Raw genomic sequence first — 25,928 nt, 5'->3', positions numbered from 1 at the left:
TCTTAAGAACTCTGGGTGGGAGTGGTGTGGGTGGAAAGGCATACAGACGGCATGAACTCCACTTGAGAGGAAAAACATCTATGAACGACAGCCACCTTGGAGAGCCCAGCGGGCAAAACTGCTGGCATTAGGCGTTCTCTTCGGAGGCGAACAGATCTAACCAAGGCATTCCCCACTGCTGAAAGAGACCTTGCGCCATCTACCGATCGATACGCCACTTGTGATCTGCTAGGCATCAGCAGCTGAGTTTGTCTACCCTAGTGTTCAGAGAACCTGCCAGGTGTTGAACCACCAGGGATATGCCCTGCTGTTAAAGCCATGTCCAGAGATGCAGGGCCTTTTGATAAAGGGTCCACGACCCCACACTTCCCTGCAGTACCATATGGCAGTGGTGTTGTCCATGAGCACCTGTAATAGGCTTCCCTTGTTGGAGGATAAGGAGGCTTTCAATATCAGTAGGATCGTTCGGAGCTCCAGCAAGTTGATGTGGTGTGCGGACTACGTCGGAGACCACAGACCACTAATCTTCAACTCTCCTAGGTGGCCACCAAATCCCAGAAGTGAAGCATCTGTCACTTCTGTCAGATCTGGTTGTGAAGGGAGAGGCATCCGTCTCAGAGCCAACTGTGATCTGTTAGCCACCAATGCAGGTCTTTTGCAATTCCCTCCAAGATCTGGATCATGTCAGAGAAATTCTCCTGATGCTACACCCACTGGAACTTCAGTTCCCACTGCAGACCCCACATATGCCATCTGGCAAAAGTCACTAGCACGATGCAGAAGGCGATGAGGCCCAGCAGCTTCACTCATTCCCACTGAAATCCAGGATAGAGACTGAAACATTGTTATCATACCCTGAATATCCTGGACTCGCTGCTTGTGAGGACAAGTCTGAAACTGCACTGAATCCAGAACAGCTCCGATAAAAGTAAGCGCTCACGAGGGAGTCAGGTGTAACTTAGGCACATTTATAGTGGACCCCACTGTCTGCTGTAGTCTTAAGGTGGGAGACGACAGCCTGGAGCAAGTCTACCTTAAACAGCCAGTTGTCGAGATAAGGGAAGACTGACACCTCTAATCTCCGCAGTTGACCAACGCAATCACTTTGGTGTACACCCGGGTGGCGCTGACAAGGCCAAAACGGAGCACGGTAAACTGAAAGTGTTCGTGGCGGACCATAAACCGCAGGTAGCGTCTGTGGGCCGGCAAGATGGGAATATGGAAATACAGGTCCTGCAAGTCCAATGCTACCATCCAACCTCCTTGGTCTAGGACAGACAAGACCTGAGCCAAAGTGAGTATCTTGAATTTCTTCTTTTTGATGAAGAGATTGAGTGTTTGGAGGTCTCAAATAGGTTGAAGACCTTTGTTCTTTTTAAAGAACATAACATTTCTTGAATAGCAAGCACTGCCTACTTCTGATATCAGAACCCTCTCTTTGGCTCCCTTGGTCAAGAGAGCTGTAACTTCCTCAGGAAGCAAGCATATAAGTTCCTCCATCAGCCGATCATGTGTTAGAGGCATAGGGGGATAGGAGGATTCGAAGGGGAGGTAGTAGCTCCCCTGAATGATCTACAAGACCCACCTGTCCGATGTTATGCACTGCCAGAGGTGGAGATGATGAAGGATTCTTCCACCAACTGGACGCCCATGACCTTGTAGAGCAAGATTAGGAGGACTTGGAGGCTGCAGCTGCCAGGAGGTTGGAGGCTGTGGCAGACCTGACCTCTGACTACCTGACCTATGGGGCTGATATTCACAAGCACCCTATGTGTAGCTTGAGGTGCTTGCCCCTGACGGTGGCTGGCAAAAGGATGGCACGATGGAATGCCCCTTCTGTATCCGTGAAAGGGACGAAAAGGAGACTATGGGTGTGGGGCCATTGAGAAGCCCAAGGACTTGGCTTTAGTCCACAAGTCCTTAAAGCGCTCCAGTGCCGAGTCTGGCTTCTCTCAGAAGAGATGAGTACCATTGAAGGGCATGTCCAGGAGGTTCGCCTGGACATCCCTTGAAAAGCTAGATGTTCTCAGCCAGGCTTGTTGTCAAAGCGCCACTGTCAAGGATACTGTTCTGACCAGTGATTCGGTCGTATCCAAACCATACATAATGGTTTTCTTGGCTGTATCTCTCCCATCCTTGGCTACTTGGGAGGGAATAACCCTGGCCTCCTCCGAGACCTGTGGCAACACCTGAGCAACCGTATACCATTATGTGGGAACAGTAGTCCAATAAGTATGCAGTGTTCTCTGACAGCAATGCCAGGCTGGTGGAAGAAAACATCTTCTTGCTCAAGGTATCAAGCCTCTTAGATTCCGTGTCCAGGGGAGCGGCAGGGAACATGCCATGGGAGGTTGAGGTGTGGGCAACCAAGCTCTCAGGTGGAATGTTGGATGAGTAAAGATGGTTCCCTAGGTGTGGGGCGATGGTGGAAGGCAATTGTCCTATTCACAGTAGCCCCTGTGCTGGGCTTAGACAAGGTTCCCAGTAGTGCATCAGTAAGTGCTTCATTAAAAGGGAGCAGAGGTTCGGATGAGGAAGCTCCTGGTTGAAGCACTTCTGTCAAGATGTTCCTCTTGACTGCCACTGAGGGTAGTTCCTGGTCCAGGACCTCAGCCACCCTCTTCACCACCATAGGGTATGATGCTCCCTCCCCTGTAGCCACGGTAGGGGGAGAAAGCAAACCAGTATCAGGAGAGTTATCCAGTCCACTGGCATCACCCAGTTCCTCACAGCAGTCCATGGATTACTGCCTTCTAGTTGGTATTCTAAAGTGTCGAGTGACCACTCCTCCCATTCTTCCCCGAGGACTAGCCCTTCAGAATAGGGCTCAGGTGCTGACCTAGGACATGTGGTTCCTGTCAGAACAGGAACCAGTGTCATCCACTCCATTCCATCTCTGTGTCGGATTCAGGAATCCAAATGGGGCTGATCCCGCAAGTGAGCGCTGGCAGCACCCGGAGCATTGGCGTCCGTAAAGGTTGCAGTGGCACGAAAGGCACCACTCCAGATCCGTGATCAAATCCACAGAGCCCATCGGAGCCAAGGCTTAAACTGCTGGATCGGAACCCTATGGGGCCATCTCCAACCCTAAGGGGTCCAAAGGCGCTCCGGAGGGGTCGGCCTGCTCAAATAAATGGCACATGGCCTCGTAAAACTCCTTAAATTGAGCAGAGGCTGCTGACGGAAAAGCAGAGAGGTGCAAGGTCAAACCTGGAGATGGCTCTGTAGAACTGTGCCTCAATCATTGATATTTTGTTGTTTTGTCAGCCAACGGTTGAGGAGAAGTTGAAGTACACTTTGACTTCTTGTCCTTCTTATGCCATTTATTCAAAATTCCAGATGACTTGGAGAGGGAAGAAGAGGACTTTGGGCTCCTGGAGTGGTATCTCGACCGTCCTCTCCATTGGGGCCAAAACCTCTTAGGAGTCGCGCAATGCAGCGTCACCTGCCAGACACCTAGCAGCTTCAGGGACACCTCCCTCAAAGCCTTCGGTGTCATAGTCCGGAAATCTGAGGACAGCTTGGAGTCATGCTCGCGCACGCAGCACCACAATCAGACCGAATGAGGGTCTGTAACCAACAGGCACCATGCGGTTTAAAACCTGCCTTCCTGGAAGACATCCTCTACACACCAGGAGATAAAACTCAAAAAAAGAAGTTGTCAGAATGTCAAATAAAGCTTGTTAAAAACCGACAACTGTGTTGCTCTTCTACAAATGTCAGCGCATCAAGGTAGTGCCTATATAGGTGACCATGACATCACTTCTGTTGCGGATGATGTCGCAAGGAGCCAATCAATGCCACCTGCCGGTGCGCAGGGGTACTACTCATGCAAAAATCTTCTGTGTCCAGTTGGATGCCTGCGAAATTCAAAGGTAAGGAATCTGTGGCTAGATGTCTCTATCAGATATTCCATTTTGGAAGGGGATCACAGAAGTGGTACCGCCTGTCCTGTTCACTCTTTGATTGGAGCCCCTTCCATCATAGGTAAGAGTGAGAGGTGAAGTTGTGGGTCTCCCAGATGTGGTGGGCGAACAATAGAAAGTGTCATTATACACAGATAATATATCAATATACCTCTCCGAACCTGAGATGTCACTGCAGGGGGAATTGTCAATCTCTGACAATATTGAATGGCATAACGGTTACAAAATCAACTGGGCCAAATCAATCCTATACTGAAAGGGGGACTGGAATGACATGATTCTGATTACCCCCATCATAAAAGTCACGATGGAAGGCTTCTGTTACTTTGAGAACGAAGTGGTAAGGGGTATTTGCTAGTTCCTACAGAACAATTTGGGGGAGCGCTGAGGGTTCCAAGCTGACATAGACAGATGACAATGCCTTCCTCTCTTTCTTATGGGCAAGTGAATTATCATTACCATTTCAATGATATGAAACATGATTTAGCCTTTCTGATCAGGAATTTCACCTTAAAAGTATATTAATGAATTCCCTATGCTGGCCTATGACAGAAATAGGCCTCACAGTAGTGAAAAATGACATTGGGAGTTTTTCACTACCAAGACATGCAAAAATGTAAACATACATGACCTGACTTTTACTTATATGGCGGCTTGCCATATGGGCTACCTAGGGCCTACCTTAGGGGAGACATATGTATTAAAAGGCCTGTTTAAAGCTTGACAAGAGGTCTTAAATGCCAAGTCGAAGTGGCAGTGAATTTGGGAAAAGACCACCCTAAGGGTGTCAGGTCTGACAAGCACTCCAAAACATGTCTCAGGCAGCCTATAGTTCAATTTTTAACTGCCATTTTGATCTTACATAATAAACCTATTACCAGGCCTAAAAATTGCTTTCTAAAACTTATAAGACACCCCTAAGCTAGGTCCTAACCACTCGTAGGACATGGTGCATAGTATATTATTATAAGTTAAGTTTTACATGTCCTGACAGTGAAAAACTCCTAAAGCCATTTTCACTGTTGCGATGTCTGTCTCTCTCATAGAATAAAACTAGGTTAACTTATTACATTTAAAAGGACTAGCAAAACATTGGAAACGACTAGTGACAAGCTCTTTACGCTCAATTAGATTTAATTCTGAAGTCGGATTGTAAGTTATAATTTTGAAAATGCAACTTCATAAAGTTGGAATTTTCTTGTCACAACCAAATGTGCCTTCCTGCCAGTGTCCTAGTTCACAAAACTATGAAAGGCTCTGCTGTTGGTGTTTATGTATTGCTTCCAGTGAAACAAAGGAAACATAGGTATGAGATGAGAGAGTCCTCATGACAAGATGGCTGAAGTGGAGCTGTCCCCTGCCCTGATTACATTTCAAAGGACCCTGTCTGTAGCACACACGAAGGTCCTGACACCAGCCCTTGCTTTTATCACCCTAGACAGTTTGGCACCAGATCCAGGGGAAGGGAAAGAACTGACCAGAACTAGTTTTTGGGGTAGGTCAGGAATTCCCTCACACAAAGGCTGGCACCAAGTGTGAACATGGGACCTTCAGATCCTCTCAGCAGAACACCACTGAACTTGTGGAAGATTCAGAAGTAGGGCTGTCCTGTTTCCAGAAGGACTGTCCTGCTGCTGGAAGGATTGTCTTTCTGTCCAGAGAAGGAAGATTGGGCCTGCTTGCCTTGATCCGAGGCTATCCAAAATCACTCCAAGGGTCAGCTGGATGACCTCCTGTATGAGCTACAAGGACACCACAAGCTTCCAGAGGCCTCCATGCAACTACCCAGCTGACCAGCACCAACTGGACCAGCCTGAGCTCTTCTACTGGCCTCTGATGGAGTGAGTTGTGATCCTCAAGTGGTGCCTCCCAGGTCCTAGACCCTTGGCTGGCAATAATGTGAGCTCCTACTCATGAAAAGGTAAAAATCTTGAAGTTTTGGCTCCTTCTGACCATGAAGTGACCGCTTCTTGCCAAGATTCGATCACCTGCGAAGACTGCCAATGTGAAGCTCCAAAAAGACAAACTGTCCATAGCAATGTCCAGCAATACAAGACCTCCACTTTGAGCCGACAGTAACTGTCCATGATAATCAACCAACATGAAGCACCAGTGACTACCGGCTCTTTGCGCTACAGCAACAACCGTCCGTAACGCTTAACCTAGTCCTCACCCCAGAAGCCTCCTCCTTGCAGCTCCGCCCAACACAAACACAATATTTTGCACCAGACCTGAGAAGGTAGCTCTTCAACTGGACTAACCTATTCTCTGTATCCGACTCCCACTCCATCACGGTTGTGACCAGGTATCCGCGAGTGGTGCTTTGTGCTTCTTAGTGGTATTTTCACCTAAGACTTTAAAAGTGAATGTGTCCAGTTCTTCGGATTGGATATTTGTTCTTCAGGTATCATATTTTGTAAATGTACCCTATTTTTCTAAATTAGTTTGGCAATATGCTTGTATTGTGTTTTCACTTTATGACTGCTTGAATGCTGCCTAACTCCCCATTTCAGGGAAAACGCTTTTAATGACATTGCAGCGGACATACTAGCTGAAAAATTTAATTTCGTCCCTCCAATATCTGAGTTGAACAGTCCAGCCAACTCGTAATGAGGGCCTCAGCATAACTGCAGAGACTCTGAAAGACTCATCCCGGAGGCTACAACTTTGTGCTAAGAGCCTCTGAGCCAGGTTATTGTGGTGTATTCTTGTCAACAAGAGCCACTTCCTGTTTCTGCCGAAAGGTGAGGAGGAGGGACCAGATGTACATGCTGGGTTCCCAACAATCCAGGCCTCTCTGCCTCACAATTTTGACTTTACAGATCAAACATTTATGATAGTGTCAATAAAGAATGGTGCGCATACACAGGCAAGGCTTAGATAAGCTTCTTTCTGGTCTTGATGTGGCAGAGAATGCGGAGGCCATGGGTGGGTCACCCTGCAACTTTCTGTGGAGAGTATGTGTCTCGGGGCCACCGAAACATCCTTTCAGGGAGGATCTCATATCGCTGCCAAGCCTGACATTCACATAAGCACTGGTTGCCAATGACCGTGCAAATAGAACAGTTTTCATAAACCTTTGCTCTGGATCACAGTGACAGAGAGTAGTTAACTTGTGGAGTCTCTCCCTTTCGCCATATAAAATAATCCAAGAAGATGGGCAAGTATTTTTATGCAATTAAGGTGCTAACCTCAAAGACACACACCTAATTAATCCACAGCACATTAAACAGATATAATGGTTGCTTTCGGTCCAAATAAGTGAATAAGTGAAGAAAAATTTCTAAGAACGAAAGATATTCTAAGTTAGAAAGCACTGATATTCTGCTATTTGATCAAGGATTATGTAGCAGCGAAGTGACAATTTTCATTCTTGCTTTAAAGATGGAGACATGCAACCAAGAATAGGAAAATACGTTTTATCGTCTGTGCAAATGAAAATGAAATATGAGCATGTGTGCATTTAAAAACGCGAAACAGAAAATATTCAAAAGAAAACACCATAACTGAAAATGGTAACATCTGGGAACTGACGCAGGAAACTGCTAAACACTGACGTCAGCTATCAAGATGTTCAAAAGCATTCTAGTAACACGGCATGGCAACATTTTGAAGCGACTGTGATATTGTTCAACAACTCCACCTTTATCCATATAAAATAGTTATATGTGCGACGTGCACCCTCCCTAAAAATCACATATGTAGTAAGTAGTAAGTAGTAGCTACGACCCCACCACCCTCCACGCCCTCAACCCAGGGCGCTCCAAAACCTGCTTCCTAGCTCACCCCAAACGCACCCATGGACCCTTCGCCTGCAACTCCTGCAAACGCATCTTCCACCACGCAACTACCACGACCACAAGCCCACGCGCCATCAACCACCTCAAGTGCATCCTGATCAACGCTCGTTCCGTCCACAAGCACGCCGTTGAACTTTGGGACCTCCTGGACTCCACAGCCCCGGACGTCGCCTTCATCACGGAGACATGGATGAACGCCTCCTCTGCTCCAGACATCGCTACCGCCATCCCCGAAGGCTACAAGATCTCCAGAAAAGACCGCACCAACCAAGTAGGAGGAGGTGTCGCCATCATCTTCAAAGACTCCATCAGCGTCACCACCTCCACCGAAGACCCCCCCCTCGCCGCTGAACACCTGCATTTTCAGATTCGCACCGACCCAAGGACCACCCTCAGAGGATCCCTCGTCTACCGTCCTCCCGGACCTCGCGCCTCTTTCAGCGACGCCATCGCCGACTTCATCTCCCCGCACGCCCTCGCCTCACCGGACTACATCCTCCTAGGCGACCTCAACTTCCATCTGGAACAAAACAACGACCCCAACACCACCACCCTGCTCGACAACCTCGCCAACCTCGGCCTCAAACAACTGGTGAACACCGCCACCCACATCGCCGGACACACGCTCGACCCTATCTTCTCCGCCAGCAAACACGTCTTCTTCAGCCACACCTCTGCCCTACACTGGACCGACCACAGCTGCGTCCACTTCACATTCCGACGCGAGACCTCCCACCTCCGCATTCAACTCATCCCTCATCGACAGTGGAACAAGATCCCTGAAGAGCAACTCTTCTCCGCTCTTGCCGCCAACCAACCCACCCTCACCACCGACCCCAACGACGCAGCTCTCAACCTCACAAACTGGATCTCCAACTGCGCTGACAACCTTGCTCCCCTCAAACGCACGCATCGACAGACCAACACCAAAAAACCTCTCTGGTTCTCTGACACCCTCAAAGAATCAAAGAAAACTTGTCGTGCCCTTGAGAAGGCCTGGCGCAAGGACCACACCGCTGACAACATGACCGCCCTCAAGAACGCTACACGCGAACACCACCACCTGATCCGCACTGCCAAAAGGAACTTTTTCACCGACAGACTAGACAAAAACAGCCACAACAGCAGAGAACTCTTCAGCATCGTCAAAGAGTTCTCCAACCCCAGCGCCAACGCCGTCACGCCCTCACAGGATTTGTGCGAATCCCTCGCCACTTTCTTCCATCGCAAGATCAGCGACCTCCACGACAGCTTCGGACACCAGACCCAACCATACACCACTGAACCCGCTTCCCCGGACATCACCCTCAACAACTGGACCCACATCAACACGGAAGAAACCAAATCCATCATGAACTCTATCCACTCCGGCGCCCCTTCGGACCCCTGCCCGCACTTCATCTTTAACAAAGCCGACGACATCATCGCCCCGCACCTCCAGACCGTCATCAACTCTTCTTTTTCTTCTGCTACCTTCCCCGAATGCTGGAAGCACGCTGAAGTCAACGCCCTACTAAAGAAACCTACGGCTGACCCAAGCGACCTGAAAAACTTCCGCCCCATCTCTCTTCTACCTTTCCCAGCTAAGGTAATAGAAAAGACCGTCAACAAACAGCTGACCACCTTCCTGGAAGACAACAACCTGCTCGACCCCTCACAAACCGGATTCCGAACCAACCACGGCACGGAAACCGCCCTCATCTCAGTCACAGACGACATCAGAACCCTGATGGACAACGGTGAAACAGTCGCCCTCATTCTCCTCGACCTCTCAGCTGCCTTTGACACCGTCTGTCACCGCACCCTAATCACCCGCCTACGCTCCACCGGGATCCAAGGCCAGGCCCTGGACTGGATCGCCTCCTTCCTCGCTAACCGCTCCCAAAGAGTTTACCTCCCTCCGTTTCGCTCAGAACCCACCAAGATCATCTGCGGCGTACCTCAAGGCTCATCGCTCAGCCCGACACTCTTCAATGTCTACATGAGCCCCCTCGCCGACATCGTACGCAAGCACGACATCATCATCACCTCCTACGCCGACGACACCCAACTTGTACTCTCCCTCACCAAGGACCCCGCCAGCGCCAAGACCAACCTACAAGAGGGTATGAAGGACGTCGCAGATTGGATGAGGATCAGCCGCCTAAAGCTGAACTCTGAAAAAACGGAAGTCCTCATCCTCGGCAACACCCCGTCCGCCTGGGACGACTCCTGGTGGCCCACGGCCCTCGCCACCGCACCGACCCCCGCAGACCACGCACGCAACCTCGGCTTCATCTTGGACCCTCTTCTCACCATGACCAAGCAAGTCAACGCCGTGTCCTCCGCCTGCTTCCTCACTCTCCGCATGCTCCGTAAGATCTTCCGCTGGATCCCCGCCGACACCAGAAAAACCGTGACCCACGCCCTCGTCACAAGCCGCCTGGACTACGGCAACACCCTCTACGCCGGGACCACAGCCAAACTCCAAAACCGCCTGCAACGCATCCAAAACGCCTCGGCCCGCCTCATCCTCGACGTACCCCGCAACAGCCACATCTCCGCCCACCTGAGACACCTGCATTGGCTCCCAGTCAGCAAAAGGATCACCTTCCGTCTTCTCACCCACGCACACAAAGCCCTCCACAACAAGGGACCGGAATACCTCAACAGACGCCTCAGCTTCTACGTCCCCACCCGCCCCCTCCGCTCCGCTGGCCTCGCACTTGCTGCCGTCCCTCGCACCCGCCGCTCCACGGCGGGTGGGAGATCTTTCTCCTTCCTGGCGGCCAAGACCTGGAACTCCCTCCCCACCAGCCTCAGGACCACCCAGGACCACTCCGCTTTCCGGAGACTCCTAAAGACTTGGCTGTTCGAGCAGCGATAACCCCCCCTTTCCCCCCTAGCGCCTTGAGACCCGCACGGGTGAGTAGCGCGCTTTATAAATGTTAATGATTTGATTTGATTTGATTGTCAACATACCTGTAAAACTACTGTCTCCTTCATCCAGCGCATCCTGTGAACCATCCAAAAATCTTTCAGAACTTCGGAAATCCAGGTGAACAGGGGGTAACTGGTCTACAGGAGTTCTAAAACCAAACAGAAGAAGATGTAGTGAAATGTGTAAAAACAAGTAGAACAAGCTGCACATATATGTTTAGATGATGCAGCCAATGTCGCCATCATAAAAATGAATATCAAATGTGTCCAATGTAGAGTCTGGAAAACTGGATTCAAGGCAGATTTTCAGGATAAACAGCAACTATGTAAATGGTTTCCATTCAATTAAGTGTATGTAACCTTGTCTTATGAGGATATCCTTAAACTCAGGCATGGATGTGGCCCTATGTGACCTATGGTTCACCTGAATGTTTATGTGATGCAGCCCATATATCCCTGACTGTTTAAGGAAGTCACCGTATCTCATTGTGCTAATGTGACATCCTTGTCAAATAAACCTTAATGCCACTCAGTGGGTATAATTGCTTTAGTTAATTTTCAAATTCTTTCTTTCACAGAGAATATTTACATTTGCAATTTTTTATTGTCACCAGTCTCTTTTTTCCATCGCCGGTTTTAACCTCCAGGATTCTAATGCTGGCATCGTGCCTTACCCTTGGGTATTAGACGCATTGTATTATTGTATGTTCTCTTGTAAGAACTCGAGCATGATTAATCAAAAAGGACAGACTAAAAAAGCAGATTAAAAGTTAAAATCACTTTAAAAGTTTTGTTTTCAGTGTGATGTTCACATACCTTCTGTGTTTCTTGAGCAATAATTTCTCCATATAACTCAAACTGTTTTGGGTAAATTCTATTTCAAAAGGTTTGTTTACAGATGTCATTAGTGTTTGCACTTCAGACTCTCCAACTGATTCTGTAAAAGGCAACACAGAAGACAACAATTTAAAGTGAAGTATTACTGCAGATAGAGAGCTTGTTATTTTTAACAAAAAAGTACATTACTTTTAAAAAAGTTAGTTGAGTATTTTATTTTACAGAAAAGTGTTAACTAGACAATTATTATTATTTTTTTTTTTTTGCTTAGAGGATATAATAGGGCTCCACCCTTTTCAAAAATAAGTCCCCTTGTGTGGGCCAGGGACCAGGGGGTCAGCACAAATATATTTTTTTTTAGAGGAGGGCATGTGGCCCCCTCCACAAGCCATTTTAAGACAAAACCTTAAGCACTTGACAAACCAGCTGAGATGCCCCTTAGCTCAACTGTAGGTACACAGCAAACTGCAGAAGCACAATAAGTTCAAAATACAGTTTTCAGACAGGGACACGTTGACGTTTAATGAAAGACATTGAAAAGTCAGTTGTGAAGAGCATACCCTTGGCATTGTAGTTAAGGACAGAGGCTTGTGTGAGGCGTGATGGGGGTAGGATGGTGAGTGGATGCTGTCTCAGCTATGGGCCTATAATGTCAGTCCAAATATCATAGGAAGAGGAGGGGCTTGGATGCTGCAGTCTTTTGGTCTGGTATGGGAGGTCTGACCAAAAGTCATCATTCCCCTTGCTTCATGTGAACGAAGGATATTACTAAAACAAGCTGGCAGATAATAAACCCAGCTTCATACATGAATGGAAGGTATTCTTTTTTGAAGCAGGCCCAACTGTCAATCTTTCTTCAGCCGTCCGAAAGGAATACACGTAACATCATTAAATGATACTGCCAAGTGAGAGGAAACATTACAAGACATCTATATACACTTACATTTGACAGAAATAGTAATTCAGAAGTTAATGAACGTGTGACAGTAAAATAGAAATAATATTCTTTCACAGTGAAAAATCTCTATATTTTGAGGGAAGGTCTTTCTGTCAAGTCAGGTCCTTGTATCAAATTACGAGTCTACAGACTCCTGCTCCTCACATAAAACATTTTCAACACACCCACCAGTATCACCAATTTTCTTTAATTTCAGTAAATTCCATTATCGAGGGAAACGTGATCCTTTTTCGTGTTTCTCATCATTGAAGTCTGCTTATAAAAAGACTTTCCCCCTCGCACACACCTGACAATTTATTTACCACTAATTTCCTTAGCCCTCTGCTTGGTTGGCCACCTGCTGAGTAGCCTTATTTGTTTTCTCTCTCTCTCTCTCACTCTCACAGCCCGATGGATAAAGTATGTTTTGCAAGATTCAACCATATTGTACTCTCTTGTATGTCACGAACTCCGCTAAAATTCTTCTATAAAAAATAAGGCCCATTTCTCATATGCTTTGCCAGAGGTCACTTCATACTTGCTTCTAAACTCTGGCCACATATAGTGGTAACCAATAAGCACCACCATATATCGTATCTCCCCATAATGTCCAGTGCCACTTTGATACATGGTGTGTTTGAAGAAGATACCAGCTTCAAGGGTTGTGTAACTGTGCTGTGCAAGTTAATATTCACGCTTAATGGCAGAATCTCCTTCACGGTCTCCATTACCTCACAGTCCCTATTAAGCACTCATGCTCCCCCACATCCCACGAGTCAATAGAAAAAAGACAGGAGACAGGGCGTTCTCTTACTTGGTAGCCACACCCTGGACCTACCCTAACACATTAGAACAGCCACATCTCTTATGGATCTCTGCAAGAAACTGAAAACCTGGCTTTTCAACTGAACCTCCTCACATAGCTCACACTCAGCGCCTAGATACCCTCACGGATGACAAGCTTGTGCTCTAATAATCCACGTTACATTACGTGTGATGAATACAAATCACTCCATTTGTTGACATGATGACACAACAGCCCTTCCTGGGCCATATCGTTCAACATCAATCTTAAAATATGCATAGCCATCGACTGGTAACCTCTCATCATTTGCCAAGTGCCTATAAGTAGTTCACTTAAAACCAATTCTTAACCAAAGAGTAACATCCAGAATAGTCCTTCTTACATAGCCAAGATCCTTGAGATATAAGCTCTTCTCCATTCTACACCTCTTCTTCATTCTACACCTCTTCTTCTATTCAGTTTGCCTTCTAACTGCACTATTCTTGTCACAGGCCCAGGCCACCCAGTTCAAATCTGCTACATCTTGATTTTCTCAAATGCCAGTTTTTTTTTTTTTTTTTTTTTTGGTGCAGTCGCACTAGATAACCTGCCAGTCCATAAATTGCCTTTCCCCATTATTTACCGTTCATAGGCATTGCTTATCCGGATATTCATGTGCAGAATAGATCTGGCAAAGGCTTCGGATTTCTCCCACACAATAACCCCATCCTCAAAGTAATGACTTTAAGCTAATAGTGACCCATTACACAGCCACTGATCGTACTTTACCACATGATACTTACACTGACTTTCCTTGATGTTGCTGAGGCGACTGGGATCGTCTGGTTGAATTTAACTCGACATTGCGCCAGTCTACGACCTCTTGTACAAGTGTTTAAAGTAATCCGCCTTTTATATCAAAGAAGAGAAAAAGGGGGAACACAATCTATGACATTCCTGGTGCGGTCAAATTCACCTGTGTATTAACAATGCAACTCAACGTTCCACTCTTTTTCATCAACATTCTCGTGGATTTTAGTCTTCTCTGCAAAACTGAGAATGCAACTGAACAAACTCATTCAGACCTTGACCCGCTAGTTCTGTGATCACAAAACTGCTGTTTGCAGCAACTGACCACTGAATGCGTCCTAATTGTGCGTTATTCAGGCTTTTGACCTTTTTCTTCTTCTCTTTACCTAACTTAGATTCTATTTAATTTAGACTTCTGAAAATATATACAAATACATTCCCTTCCAAGTAAGATGTGACTCATACTTGCGGGAGATTCAGAGACAAAGATTTACAAAACTCTCAGGTGATAGATATGAGAAACGTCATTTTTATCTTCAAGTATTTTGAATTCAGAGCTAGGGTCAACACCTGATCAAAATCGTACAGGTTGGCAGGCAGTAATTATAGATGGCTAACGAGTTGATTGAGTAAAATGTGCCTAATTTCCATTGCAGACATTACAAAAAATTCCCCAAAAAAGCAGCCGAAATTTAAAGTTACTATTCAAAATACTGGCTTTTGGTATTCTGCACTATTCGTCTGTCTGTTTTTTGTGCAAAAGCAAATGTTATGCTAAAAAGTACAAAGCCGCACGAGGCGAACAAAAGCCACTCGCGTTCTTTCGTTCATGTTTTTCCTGTACTCGAGCAGTAGGATTTTTATCAGAACGAAGTATCAATTACGCGATGTGGCGAAATCTAAGGCATTTCAGGCAACGCGAAAGCCCAGGAATTCACAAGATTATGCTGGCGTAAATGTGATTTTACCACGGTTTATAAGAGTCATGTTCTTCAGACTGTATACTATCTGTTTTATTTTTGCAACTGTACCAGCTTAATTCAACACGATGGTGTTTAATAGCACCCATAGATTTGCAATATACCTTCCATGGAACCAATTAAACACATTTATAAGATTGTGTCTTTTTCGTTTCTTATATATATATATATATATTTCAATCTTCAAGAAGATGCCCACGATGGGAACCTATAGCACAGTGGCGGTCGGCAGCTTTAGGAGGGAGGGGGCTGGCGGGAAGCACAAACACACACAGACACACACACACTCATTCTTTCACACACAGACACGCTCGCACGCACGCACATCCATCAACAACACTCATACCATTCAAGCATGCACGCACACACCAAACATTCATTTTAAAAGATCACACACACTCATTCTTTCACACAAACGCACGCACATCCATTAACAACACTCATAACACTCAAACATGCACCCGCGCACCAAACATTCAATTTCAAACATCACAAACACACACTTACCTTCAGCCTCCAGGTCCCAGGAGGGTTGGGACGGCTGCCTTCCCTCATTGACAGTCCCAGCCTCGTCACAGAGTGGGATGGGGTCAGTGAGACTGCTGACCCCACCCCACTCTGTGACGAAGTGTCACTGATTGACACTTGCCCTGGGCTTTCCTAGACACCCAAGGGAGGGCCTCGAGGCACCTTTGCTGAGCCTAGGAAGACCCGCCCATAAGAGCTGTGACCTCCTCAGCCCAGCAAAGTTCAGCTCAGGCAGCCAGGAGTCTGCGCAAATCGCGTATGGCTCACTCCTGGCTGTCTGAGCTGAATATAAAGAGTGTCTGTCAGGCTGACCTTTGTTCAGCCTAACAGACACTCTTCATGAGGGGCAAAGGGTGGGGGGGGGGGGGGACGTGGCCCCTCTGCCCTAAAGGACGTGCCACCACTGCTATAGCATCTTTTCTGAACAAAGTCACTGTTCTGACTCGATCATACCCAATAATTTTGTTTGGAAAACTGGCATGTCTTGGACAATTTTGTAATTCTGTAGTGCGTAGCTCCCACATCAGTGCTTTTAGACTCTAGTCTGACAACATTCAGCTCATAACTAAAAACCGGATTTATAACATTAAAGTTATAAACCAAATATATAACCCTGGGTGCCCTTCATCTCACCTCATCTCCTGATAAGCTCTTCAACAAAAGGATATTTTATAACTCCGATTGTTTGACACTACTAATACTGATGTAATATTGTAAAACGTGTGTGGTACTTCACTGGGCTTATAAACAAAAGAATGTCTGTTTCCCTTCTTTCAAACAAGTCATCGAGCACGGAATCAAAAGAGTCCAGGGTAGCATAGTAAAACATGACAGTTTAAAAGGGAAACGAGCATCTAGAAGTTAATATAGCTAACTGCACACACAGAAGTAATTGCTAAACATTATTAAGTGGTTATTGGTTCTTTTAGATCTGTCTGCAGCCTTCGACACTATCTCTCCTATAATATTGATGTCCCGTTTGCATCAAGTGGGATTGAGGGACCAGGCGCTTAAACTCTTGGAGTCCTTTCTGACAAACAGATGGACCATAGTTAGCTGTGGTGATTTTAAATCTATGCCTTATCTTCTGCCTTGTGGGATTCCTCAGGGATCTTCCCCCAGCCCCACATTGTTTAAGGTGTATGTAGCGCCGTTAGCTAGTTTAATTCGTACTTTTGGTTTTACTCCAACTTCTTATGCTGATGACTCCCAGCTTATTATTCCTATTAATCAGCCATGGGAGGAGGTTGCAGATCGGTTCAGTAACTGTATGTTGGCAGTGAGTAAATGGATGAAGACCAATTGGCTAAAAATGAATGCCACCAAAACTGAAGTCTTATGTTTTGGACTTGGAAAAAATGTATGGAACTCACGGTGGTGGCCCTTTGAATGTGGTAACTGCCCTGTCCCCACTACTGTTACTAGAAATTTGGGCATCTTGTTCGACGAACATCTGTCATTTAAAAAACAGATTAATCATGCGATAAACATTGGTCTACGGTCAATTAAAATGCTCAGAAAAATCTTCCCTTATCTGTCACATGAATGGAGAGTATTTGCTATCCTGGCACTAGTGATGTCCAAGATAGACTACTGCAATGCACTGTTCCTTAATTTGGATAAGGGGCTGATTAATAGACTCCAATTAGTCCAGAATTCCGCTGTCAGAGCGGTTCTTAATCTCCCGAGATGCATATCAGCTAGAGAGAGTCTCAGGAAATTACATTGGCTACCAGTGGCGCAGCGTATTCAGTTCAAATCGCTCTGTCTTACTTTTAAGGCAGTTCATGAAATAGGACCACGGTACTTGACTTCCAGACTCCACCTGTATGTACCTAAAAGAAACCTGAGGTCGTCCCAAGCTTATTGGATACAGGTCCCTCGCACACATAAAGCTAAATGGGGAGACAAAGCTTTTACAGTGGCTGCTGCCAGAGGATGGAACTCGTTCCCTCGGAATTTTAGGCAAGAACCCTGTTATATGAAATTTAGGAAAATGGTAAAAACTTGTCTCTTTCCTCGCTAACCTTCTGGTACATCATGATCAGGGTTTTTAATTATCTTGTTTCTGTCTCTTATTGGATGTTTTTCTATTATTATTATTTTCGTTCCTTCCTTTTATCTTTTACTACGTGCTCTCCTCCCAGCGCTTCGATGCTCTTTTGAGTAGGAACGTGCTTTATTAATCTCGAATTACAATTACAATATCATACAAAACGAACACACCATTCTTTTCAATACAGGAGATTATGTAGCCATTTTTAGTGCAGTTTTCCTGGTTAATTTAGAAAATGGGCCTAATACTAATCTGTAAACCCAACGTAGATGTAAATGAAATATATATTTATATTGTTCGGGTACTTGAACTATCTTCCAGGTCTTTCTATTTAAAACAGAGTCAGCAAAATAGTTCGTAGGGTCTCTACAATTATCATAAGTCCATATTTTAATGGCCCAGACTGCCAAAGAATTGGAAGTGTACAAATTGGGCCACATGGTGTGCAGCAAATGTTTCTATAGAAAACTAATATGGCAGCAAATATACAATCAATCAGTTCAATATAGGAGTTCCAAGCAGACAGACTCCGCATACATCCTGCAAGCAGTCTCTACAATGATCTGTCATGCAAGGATCCTCCAGATTTGTTGCGTCCGATCCCTGAGTCGGAGGGAAGTGGGAAGGACGGGAGGAAGGGAGGGGGCATCGGCAAGATAGCCCCTTTCAGACAGGAAAGGTGCAAAGGCACATTCAAAAAGTCGGGGTTGTCTTTTCTTTTTTTTTAAATTAAAGGTAGTTCGGCTGAGTTCACAGAGAAAGGCCCATGTCATTCTGTATTGGTGGTCCCAAATACCCCAAGATTTTCAACCCATGTGCACAGGCAGATACTGACACCATTTTCTGACCTTATGTATCATGTTGGCTCGTAGTTTATGTTCAATGAGGGGGTCTCAGCTATAGCAGGCTTTAAGCATGACATCACGCCTTCAAAGGGATTTTTCCTGCACAGGAAGCCAGTAAGGGGAGAGCAGTGCCAGGATAGAATGGTCTTGTTTTTATTAGATTTAGAGACAATCTGACTTCTCGATTCTGGATTTTAGTAATTTAAAAAGTTCTGATTTCTGTAGGCCCACGTAAACAGAATTACAGTGTTTCATCTAGGACAGTACTAAAGCTCTTTTGAGCTCGGTATAATGATTGTGCTGCGACAGCAGGTGGACTTTTCCTACCATGTTTAATTGGAAGTTGATGCTCTTGACCACCCTGTTAATGGCAATTCCTTATCAAACACTGCATCTGAGTTTTCTTTAAATCTTTTCCAATGGAGCCAGTCTCTGCCCCAGTGAGGCTGTTCATAAAAAGGGAAACTTTAGAGTTGTGCTGAGTTTGATGCCAATGACCAGAACACCAGCTCGATTCCATTCAGGCATAGTAAGCTTTCCTTAATCCATGCAAAACATATGGTGCAGATACGTTCTTCCTTTTCTAATTGGCAGTGGATACATAATTATAAAGCTCTAGAGCGCCAAGTTTTAGACACGGACAACTAGTCAGTTTGTTGATATCTAAGCCAATGCCTGACAAAAACTGAAACCTTGTGCTATGATATTTGTATCTATAAAGCGCATTGTTACCCACGGGGGTAACCTTGTGCTGAGTAAGTGTGTGTAACTAGCTCTGCCTATAAGTGGTTGATTAGAAAGCCAGGACTTCAACTTCCGGCGGAACTTAAGAAGAGATCAGGAGGATCTGATGTGGAGTGGAAGGTTATTCTAAGCTTTACGAGTGACATAAGTCCAACAGGGTGGGCTACGGCAACACTCCCTACTCCAAAAACCTCCTACACAGACTCCAGGCTATCCAGAACACTGCTCCAAGATAAATAGTTAACCTCCCATGCAACACCCACATCACACAGCACCTCAGTAAGCTTCACTGGCTCCCCATTCACAAGCACAGCAAATTCAAATGTCTCACGCACACATACAAAGCCCAACATCACAGAACCAGAAAACCTGAACAGCCACATACATTTTCACCAATCCACCAGTCACCTACACTCTGCTCACTCCTCAGACACATTCCTCACATTCACAAAGGCAAAACTGGAGGTCGCTCATTCTCCTACAGTGTACCCAAGATAAGGAATGATTGTAGTAAAGTGGAGTATTATGTGGTGTGGGGGTTAGTCCTCACCAAGTAATACTGTAACAATACCCCAAAGATGTCCTTGGATTCACACAAATAAATTCTTAGCTCAGTCCTGGTAGTGTGACAAACAGCCGTCAAACTTTACTTGAGGGACATGTGTTAAGCATTTCAGACCACCAACACGGATGATAGATAATTGGCATGACTTGAAAGAAATCCAACACCAATTTATAAAAACTGAGCTTATGTTTATCTTAAAGTAGACACCAAAATGAACAGAACTGCATCAGTAGAACCGGAATTACAGATTTTAGAAGTACAATTAAATCAAAGTAAAACTGGCGTTTAGACATTACATTGAAGTCAATGGAGAAACAAAATCACTAGTGACAAACGGAGGTTGAGTTAAGTGGAACCTTTGCAGGGCTAAGGTTGTACAGGTCCTACGACCAGTCCACAACAGTCACTTTAGTTTTACCTGGCCCGTGGGGTCTAGGTGTAGGGTTGTCCTGGCTGTCCATGGTGCTGAGCTGGACTCATGCTAGTGCTGATTTTACCACTTACACAACATTGCAGAAAAGAAGATGCTGATGTCGGAAGCAGGCTGCATAGTGTGCCCTGCAGTTCAGCGCTGATTGTAGGGGTTAGTTACTGGGCTGGCAACCAACAAGCCTTGGCAGCACTAAAGGTGACAAAAAGCTTTGGGAACTTCACAGTGTCTGGGGGAGTAACAGAGGCCTGTAACATTATGGCAGACGAGACTGTAACTCCCCCAAGACACTGGAACACTTGGATTTGGGTTATCCCATGGAGGACCCAATGGGTGGTAATACTTCAGATCCTGCCAGTGTTTTTACCTGAAATGTGCAGGGGACTAGTGCCACTAGTCCAGAGGAGACTGAGGGTGCTTCCGGCACCTACAGAAGTCCCGCTGGTTGGGAGTGCCAAGTTAGAGCCAAGGACGAGGGTTGTTCACGCAGTTCCCAGTTTGCTGCCTCAGGGACAGATTATCCCTGTTTTGCTTTGTTAAAGTGGGCAAAGTCTGATTGTCAGTGACACCGGGCTCCTTTTAGTCCTTCTTCGAAGTCAGTTGTTTAGATCTGAGGTTCTGGTGTCAGGGGTGTCCCTTAAATCCAGGATTTATGGAGTTAGGGGTGTAGAGGTTAATGTCCAACAGGCAGCTAGGTCCTGTAGTACATCCACCCCTGAGGTGTCTACATCAGGTGGGGTGGGTCAAGTTTTGCTACCCAGAACCCTCAATTCTGCCACTCCTAGGATGGCAGAAACAACATTTAGAGCACAGTCTGTGCTTCTCACCCTGGAGGTGTGGTCAGCTTGCTGGAGGTGTGCACTACCCTGCATATCTAACTTCCTTCCGGTCCAAATGTGCCTGGGTGCAGGTGGAGGGCTGCTTCCTCCTCTGGGGAACAGTACAGGTGGCTATAAGGGCAGTGAAGACTCTGAAGCTCACCACCCTGAAGTGGCCATTCACTAGCCCGGTTGAGGTCCGCAAATGTGACCTCATTCCTGACTCAGGCTTTGTCTCTCCTCCTGGGAGTGTCCACACTATCTGGCAAGAGGTCAGAACCTGCTCGATGGCAGCAGGAGGGGGAAAGGACGAGCTGACCAGCCACAGCACAAAGAAGTTGGAGCAAACAGGTGGGTAACCTCTGAGGTGCCAATTGGGTACATGCCAGCCGCCCCTTAGCATCAGATTCGTGTGAGGGGAGAGAAGGCACGTTGTTTGACACCAAACTCAACATAATGGAGGTAGCAACCTGGGTCTGCCTAGGCTTAAGTCCCATGTTATCCGATGGACTGGGTATCCCTTAGAGTGTACTTTAATGGAAATGACACAATAGAGACATATAAGCTTGTGCTCACATGCCTGCACCTTAGATATAATGCAGTCTCCCTCTTGGGCTGCAAAGGCCTTCCTTAGAGGTGTCTGACATATATGTAAGGCAGTCCATTGGTCTGTGCCAATTCACGTTTGCCAATTTAGGGACATAACACAGGCATTGGGGCCTGGTTAGCAGGTTCCAGTACACTCTCAGAGTTGAAAAGCCAGAATCTAGCAGTCCAGATGGGAGTAATAAAGTGGGGAGGTTTCGCGAAAAAAAAGCCTGATTTTTTTTTTATAAGAACCTCCCTCAACACAGAAGAGCATCCTCCTCACTTCTTGGGTGCTGCAAGCAGCTGAAGACTAGGCTCTTTATAAAAAAAAAACTAGGGACCACAAACCTTCACACCTGCCCGAGCACCTGGATTCCCTCTAGGGGTGATTAGTGCAAAATACATATCAATTTAAATTAACATAACATGAAAGAGAACTCCTAGCCACCTTACCTGGTTCTGTGTATGCCTAGGATGTGTGTGAGTAGGAGCCCTGCAGAACAGATGTGTCTGGCTGGTTGGTGGAAGGAGATGCAACTATTTAGGTGGGTGGGACCTAAGTTGTGTAGTGCCCTGAATATGATTGTGAGGAGTCTGAAATGAGCACATTTGTGTATCCAGAGCCAGTGGAGCTCCTCGAAGTGTGGTGTGATAGAAGTTCTGTGTGGGAGATTAAAGAGGAGTCCGGTTGCTTAGTTCTGGGTGGTTTGTAGTCTCCTGTTGAGTTACATGGTGATTCCAATAATCCAACTTGCTGGTGATTAGGGTGGGTGATGGCTTTTTGATGCTGCTCGGGAGCCATTTAAGATCTCCCTCAGCATCTCCAGGTTGTGGAAAAAGTATGCTGTGACAGCGTTGACTTATGCGGTCATGTCCAGTTTGCTGTTGATGATGTTTTTGAGGTTACTGGCATGGGCGCAGGGTGTTGATGTGGGTCTGAGTTCAGTCAGCCGCTAGTTGGAGTCCCATGGCAAGGTGTTCTTGCTGAAGATCACTACTTTTGTCCTGTCAGTCTTGAACGTGAGATAGTTGGCTTTCGTTCAGTTTGTAACTTTGGTCATAGAGGCAGTGAACTTGTTTCTTTTGTTGGGGGTCTTATCCAAGAGGGAGAGTATGAGTTGCATGTCGTCTGCATAAGAGATTATGTTAATGTCATAGGCATAGATGATGTCGGACAGAGGGATAATATATGCATTCAAGTGGGTGGGGCTCATCGATGAACCATGAGGTTCTCTGCAGATGAGTTTGCAGGCTTCCGAGGAGTGAGGTGTCAGGCTGACAGCTTGTGTTCTATCCATTAAGAAGGAGCAGAACCTGCAAAGAGTGTGTCTTTGGGTGTCAATGTCATGCAGGCACCTGATGGGGATGAGGTGTGAGACCATGTCAAATCCTGTAGAGAGGTCCAGGAGAATGAGGACTACTGTTGTTAGTCTCTAAAGGATCATGAGGATGTCATCTGTGGCATTAATTAACGTGTTTCTGTACTGTGGTTGAGCTTGAATCTGAACTGATTGGTGTCAATGAACTGGTGGATGCTGGAGTGGTTGATGAGGTGTCAGTTGATAAGCTTCTCTAAGACCTTGGCTGAGTATATTGGAGAGCATGCCTGGATTAGCAGATGGTTTCTTGAGCATGGGCGTGACGCTAATGTGTTTCCAGGTGTCCGGGAATGCAGCTTAACCAATGGGGGAATTGAGGATAGGCATTAATGCTTTGCTAATTGGTAGGAGTCCTTTGGTCAAGGTGTGGTAGGGGCAAGGATCAGATGGTCTTCACAGTAGCTGCAGTTTCAAGTGGAGACAGTGAGCAACAAGGTCAGGGTTTGTTCTTCAGCCTTGATGGGAAGTTGAGTTGCGATGGTGAAGGGGTCCGACTGAGGGGCAAAGCTGCTGTATAGGGAGAGGATTTTGCAACTTGAAGGATCAACAATCCAGGCTTATCAGGACTATACACAGAGTACATCAAGACAAAAAATCCTCACAGCTGCTAGGAAAAAGCTGTGGGAAGAGGGTCTGAGGTACATGCTATTATTTCCCTCTAAACTGAAAGTGAGAAAATATAATAACACCCACTTCTTTATGTTGCCTTAGGTGGCATGGGACTGGCTTGAGCACTGTCAAAAGCAACACTGATCGAAGTGGCCAGGACACCCAAGTGGAGAATTAGCTGGACATAGTGTGAAACAAGATACTGAGACAGTAACTACCCCACAGTAGAGAACAGGGATGAACTTTGACAGAAAGCTAAGCATGGAGTAAGGGCAGAAAAATTGCTAATTAGAGGACTTATATTAGTTTATCAGTGATAAAAACAGTCCATGAGTAAATCATATATCTGATGAACATTTAATGCAGATTGTTAGAAATTGGGTCTTTGGTTGACATTCAGGTTACCCCCTGTTCAAGCAGGGACCCTCACTCTAGTCAGGGTAAAAGAGAATCACCCTCAGCTAACCCCTGCTTACCCACTTGGTAGCTTGGCAGAGCAGTAGGCTTAACTTCAGAGTGCTAGGTGTAAAGTATGTGTACCAACACACACAGTAACTTAATGAAAACACTACAAAATGACACAACACCAGTTTAGGAAAATAGGAAATATTTATCTAAACAAAACAGGACCAAAACGACAAAAATCCACCATACACAAGTCAAGTTCTCAATTAAAAATCAAAAAGAGTCTTTAAGTAGTTTTAAAAACACACTAGCGCTGCTAGAGTAAAAATGTACCTGGTGTGCGTCAAAAATAACCCTGCACGGGCGGGTGTGCATCAAAAATAACTCCGCACGGCGGTACTCGAGTCAAAAATCCAGCCGCACGATGATTTGAAAATCCCGCAGCGCAGGTTGTGATCTCCCAGCCTCCGTCGGCGATGCTGCGCGTCGTTTCACCTGCTCCGTGCGTCGATTTTTCGGTCGCGTTTCCTGCGAGCGTCGTTTCTCAGCTGCGGAGCCGGCGGCGCGTCGTTTTTTCAGCCGCAGATCGGATTTGCGTGAATCTTTTCCCCGCACGGCGCTCTGTGCGTGGATTTTCTTGTCTTTAGGCTGCCAGCTTCTCCTTTCAGGGTCCCAGGAACTGGATGGGCACCACAGGGCAGAGTAGGAGTCTCTCCAGAGACTCCAGGTGCTGGCAGAGAGAAGTCTTTGCTGTCCCTGAGACTTCAAACAACAGGAGTCCTCTTGGTTCCAGAAGTGTTTCTCTAGTCTGTAGATTTGGGTGCCCTTCTTATACCCATTTTAGTCTTTGAAGTCACCTTTCTTGTACCTGGTGTGCGTCAAAAATAACCCCGCACGGGCGGGTGTGCATCAAAAATAACTCCACACGGCGGTACTTGAGTGCCACTCCACCCCCCCCCCTCCTAGCAGAGATGGCTAATCAGGAAATGCAGGTTACACCCCAGCTCCCTTTGTGTCACTGTCTGGTGTGAGGTGAAAAACAACCCAACTGTCAAACTGACCCAGACAGGGAATCCACAAACAAGGCAGAGTCACAGAATGGTTTAAGCAAGAAAATGCTCACTTTCTAAAAGTGGCATTTTCAAACGCACAATCTTAAAATCAACTTTACTAAAAGATGTATTTTTTAATTGTGAGTTCAGGGACCCCAAACTCCACATGTCCATCTACTCTCTAGGGGAATCTACACTTTAATCATATTTAAAGGTAGCCCCCATATTATCCTATGAGAGAGACAGGCCTTGCAACAGTGAAAAACGAAATTGGCATTTTTTCACTGTCAGGACATATAAACCACATTACTATATGTCCTACCTTATCCATACACTGCACCCTGCCCTTGGGGCTACCTAGGGCCTACCTTAGGGGTGCCTTACATGTAAGAAAAGGGAAGGTTTAGGCCTGGCAAGTGGGTACACTTGCCAAGTCGAATTTACAGTGTAAAAATACACACAGGGATACTGCAGTGGCAGGTCTGAGACATGATTACAGGGTTACTTGTGTGGGTGGCACAACCAGTGCTGCAGGCCCACTAGTAACATTTGATTTACAGGCCCTGGGCACCTCTAGTGCACTTTACTAGGGACTTAACAGTAAAACAAATATGCCAGTCATGGAGAACCAATTACGTACACATTTTAAACAGGAGCACTTGCACTTTAGAATTGGTTAGCAGTGGTAAAGTGCCCAGAGTAACAAAAACAGTAAAATCAGAGTCCAGCACACATCAACAACCTGGGGAACAGAGGCAAAAAGTTAAGGGAGACCACGCCAAGGATGAAAAGTCTAACACGTGTCCCCCCCAGCTAAAAGTGGGGAGCAACTACCCAACCTCATGGGAGTTCTCATCACTAAGGTGGAAGAACCTGGACAGACCATCAGCATTGGCGTGCTCTGTACCAGGACGAT

The 25,928-nt window shown here is 46.1% G+C and overlaps 1 protein-coding gene across 2 annotated transcripts in view; it reads right to left on the bottom strand.

The window, feature by feature from the left end:
• Positions 1 to 25,928, bottom strand: part of ZBBX (zinc finger B-box domain containing) — a 440,192-nt gene that overhangs the window by 238,556 nt on the left and 175,708 nt on the right. For both annotated transcript variants that reach the window (XM_069213223.1, XM_069213224.1), the window contains exons 10-11: positions 11,462 to 11,582; positions 10,688 to 10,794 (exon numbers count right to left, since the gene is read on the bottom strand). In XM_069213223.1, coding sequence (XP_069069324.1) covers positions 10,688 to 10,794; positions 11,462 to 11,582 — 228 coding nt within the window. The remainder of the gene's footprint in view (positions 1 to 10,687; positions 10,795 to 11,461; positions 11,583 to 25,928) is intronic.

The sequence above is a fragment of the Pleurodeles waltl genome, chromosome 11, assembly GCF_031143425.1.
Source record: "Pleurodeles waltl isolate 20211129_DDA chromosome 11, aPleWal1.hap1.20221129, whole genome shotgun sequence".
In the NCBI taxonomy this organism is placed as follows: domain Eukaryota; kingdom Metazoa; phylum Chordata; class Amphibia; order Caudata; family Salamandridae; genus Pleurodeles; species Pleurodeles waltl.
The sequence above is the reverse complement of the archived record's forward strand: the minus strand, read 5'-3'. Positions and strand labels throughout refer to the sequence as shown.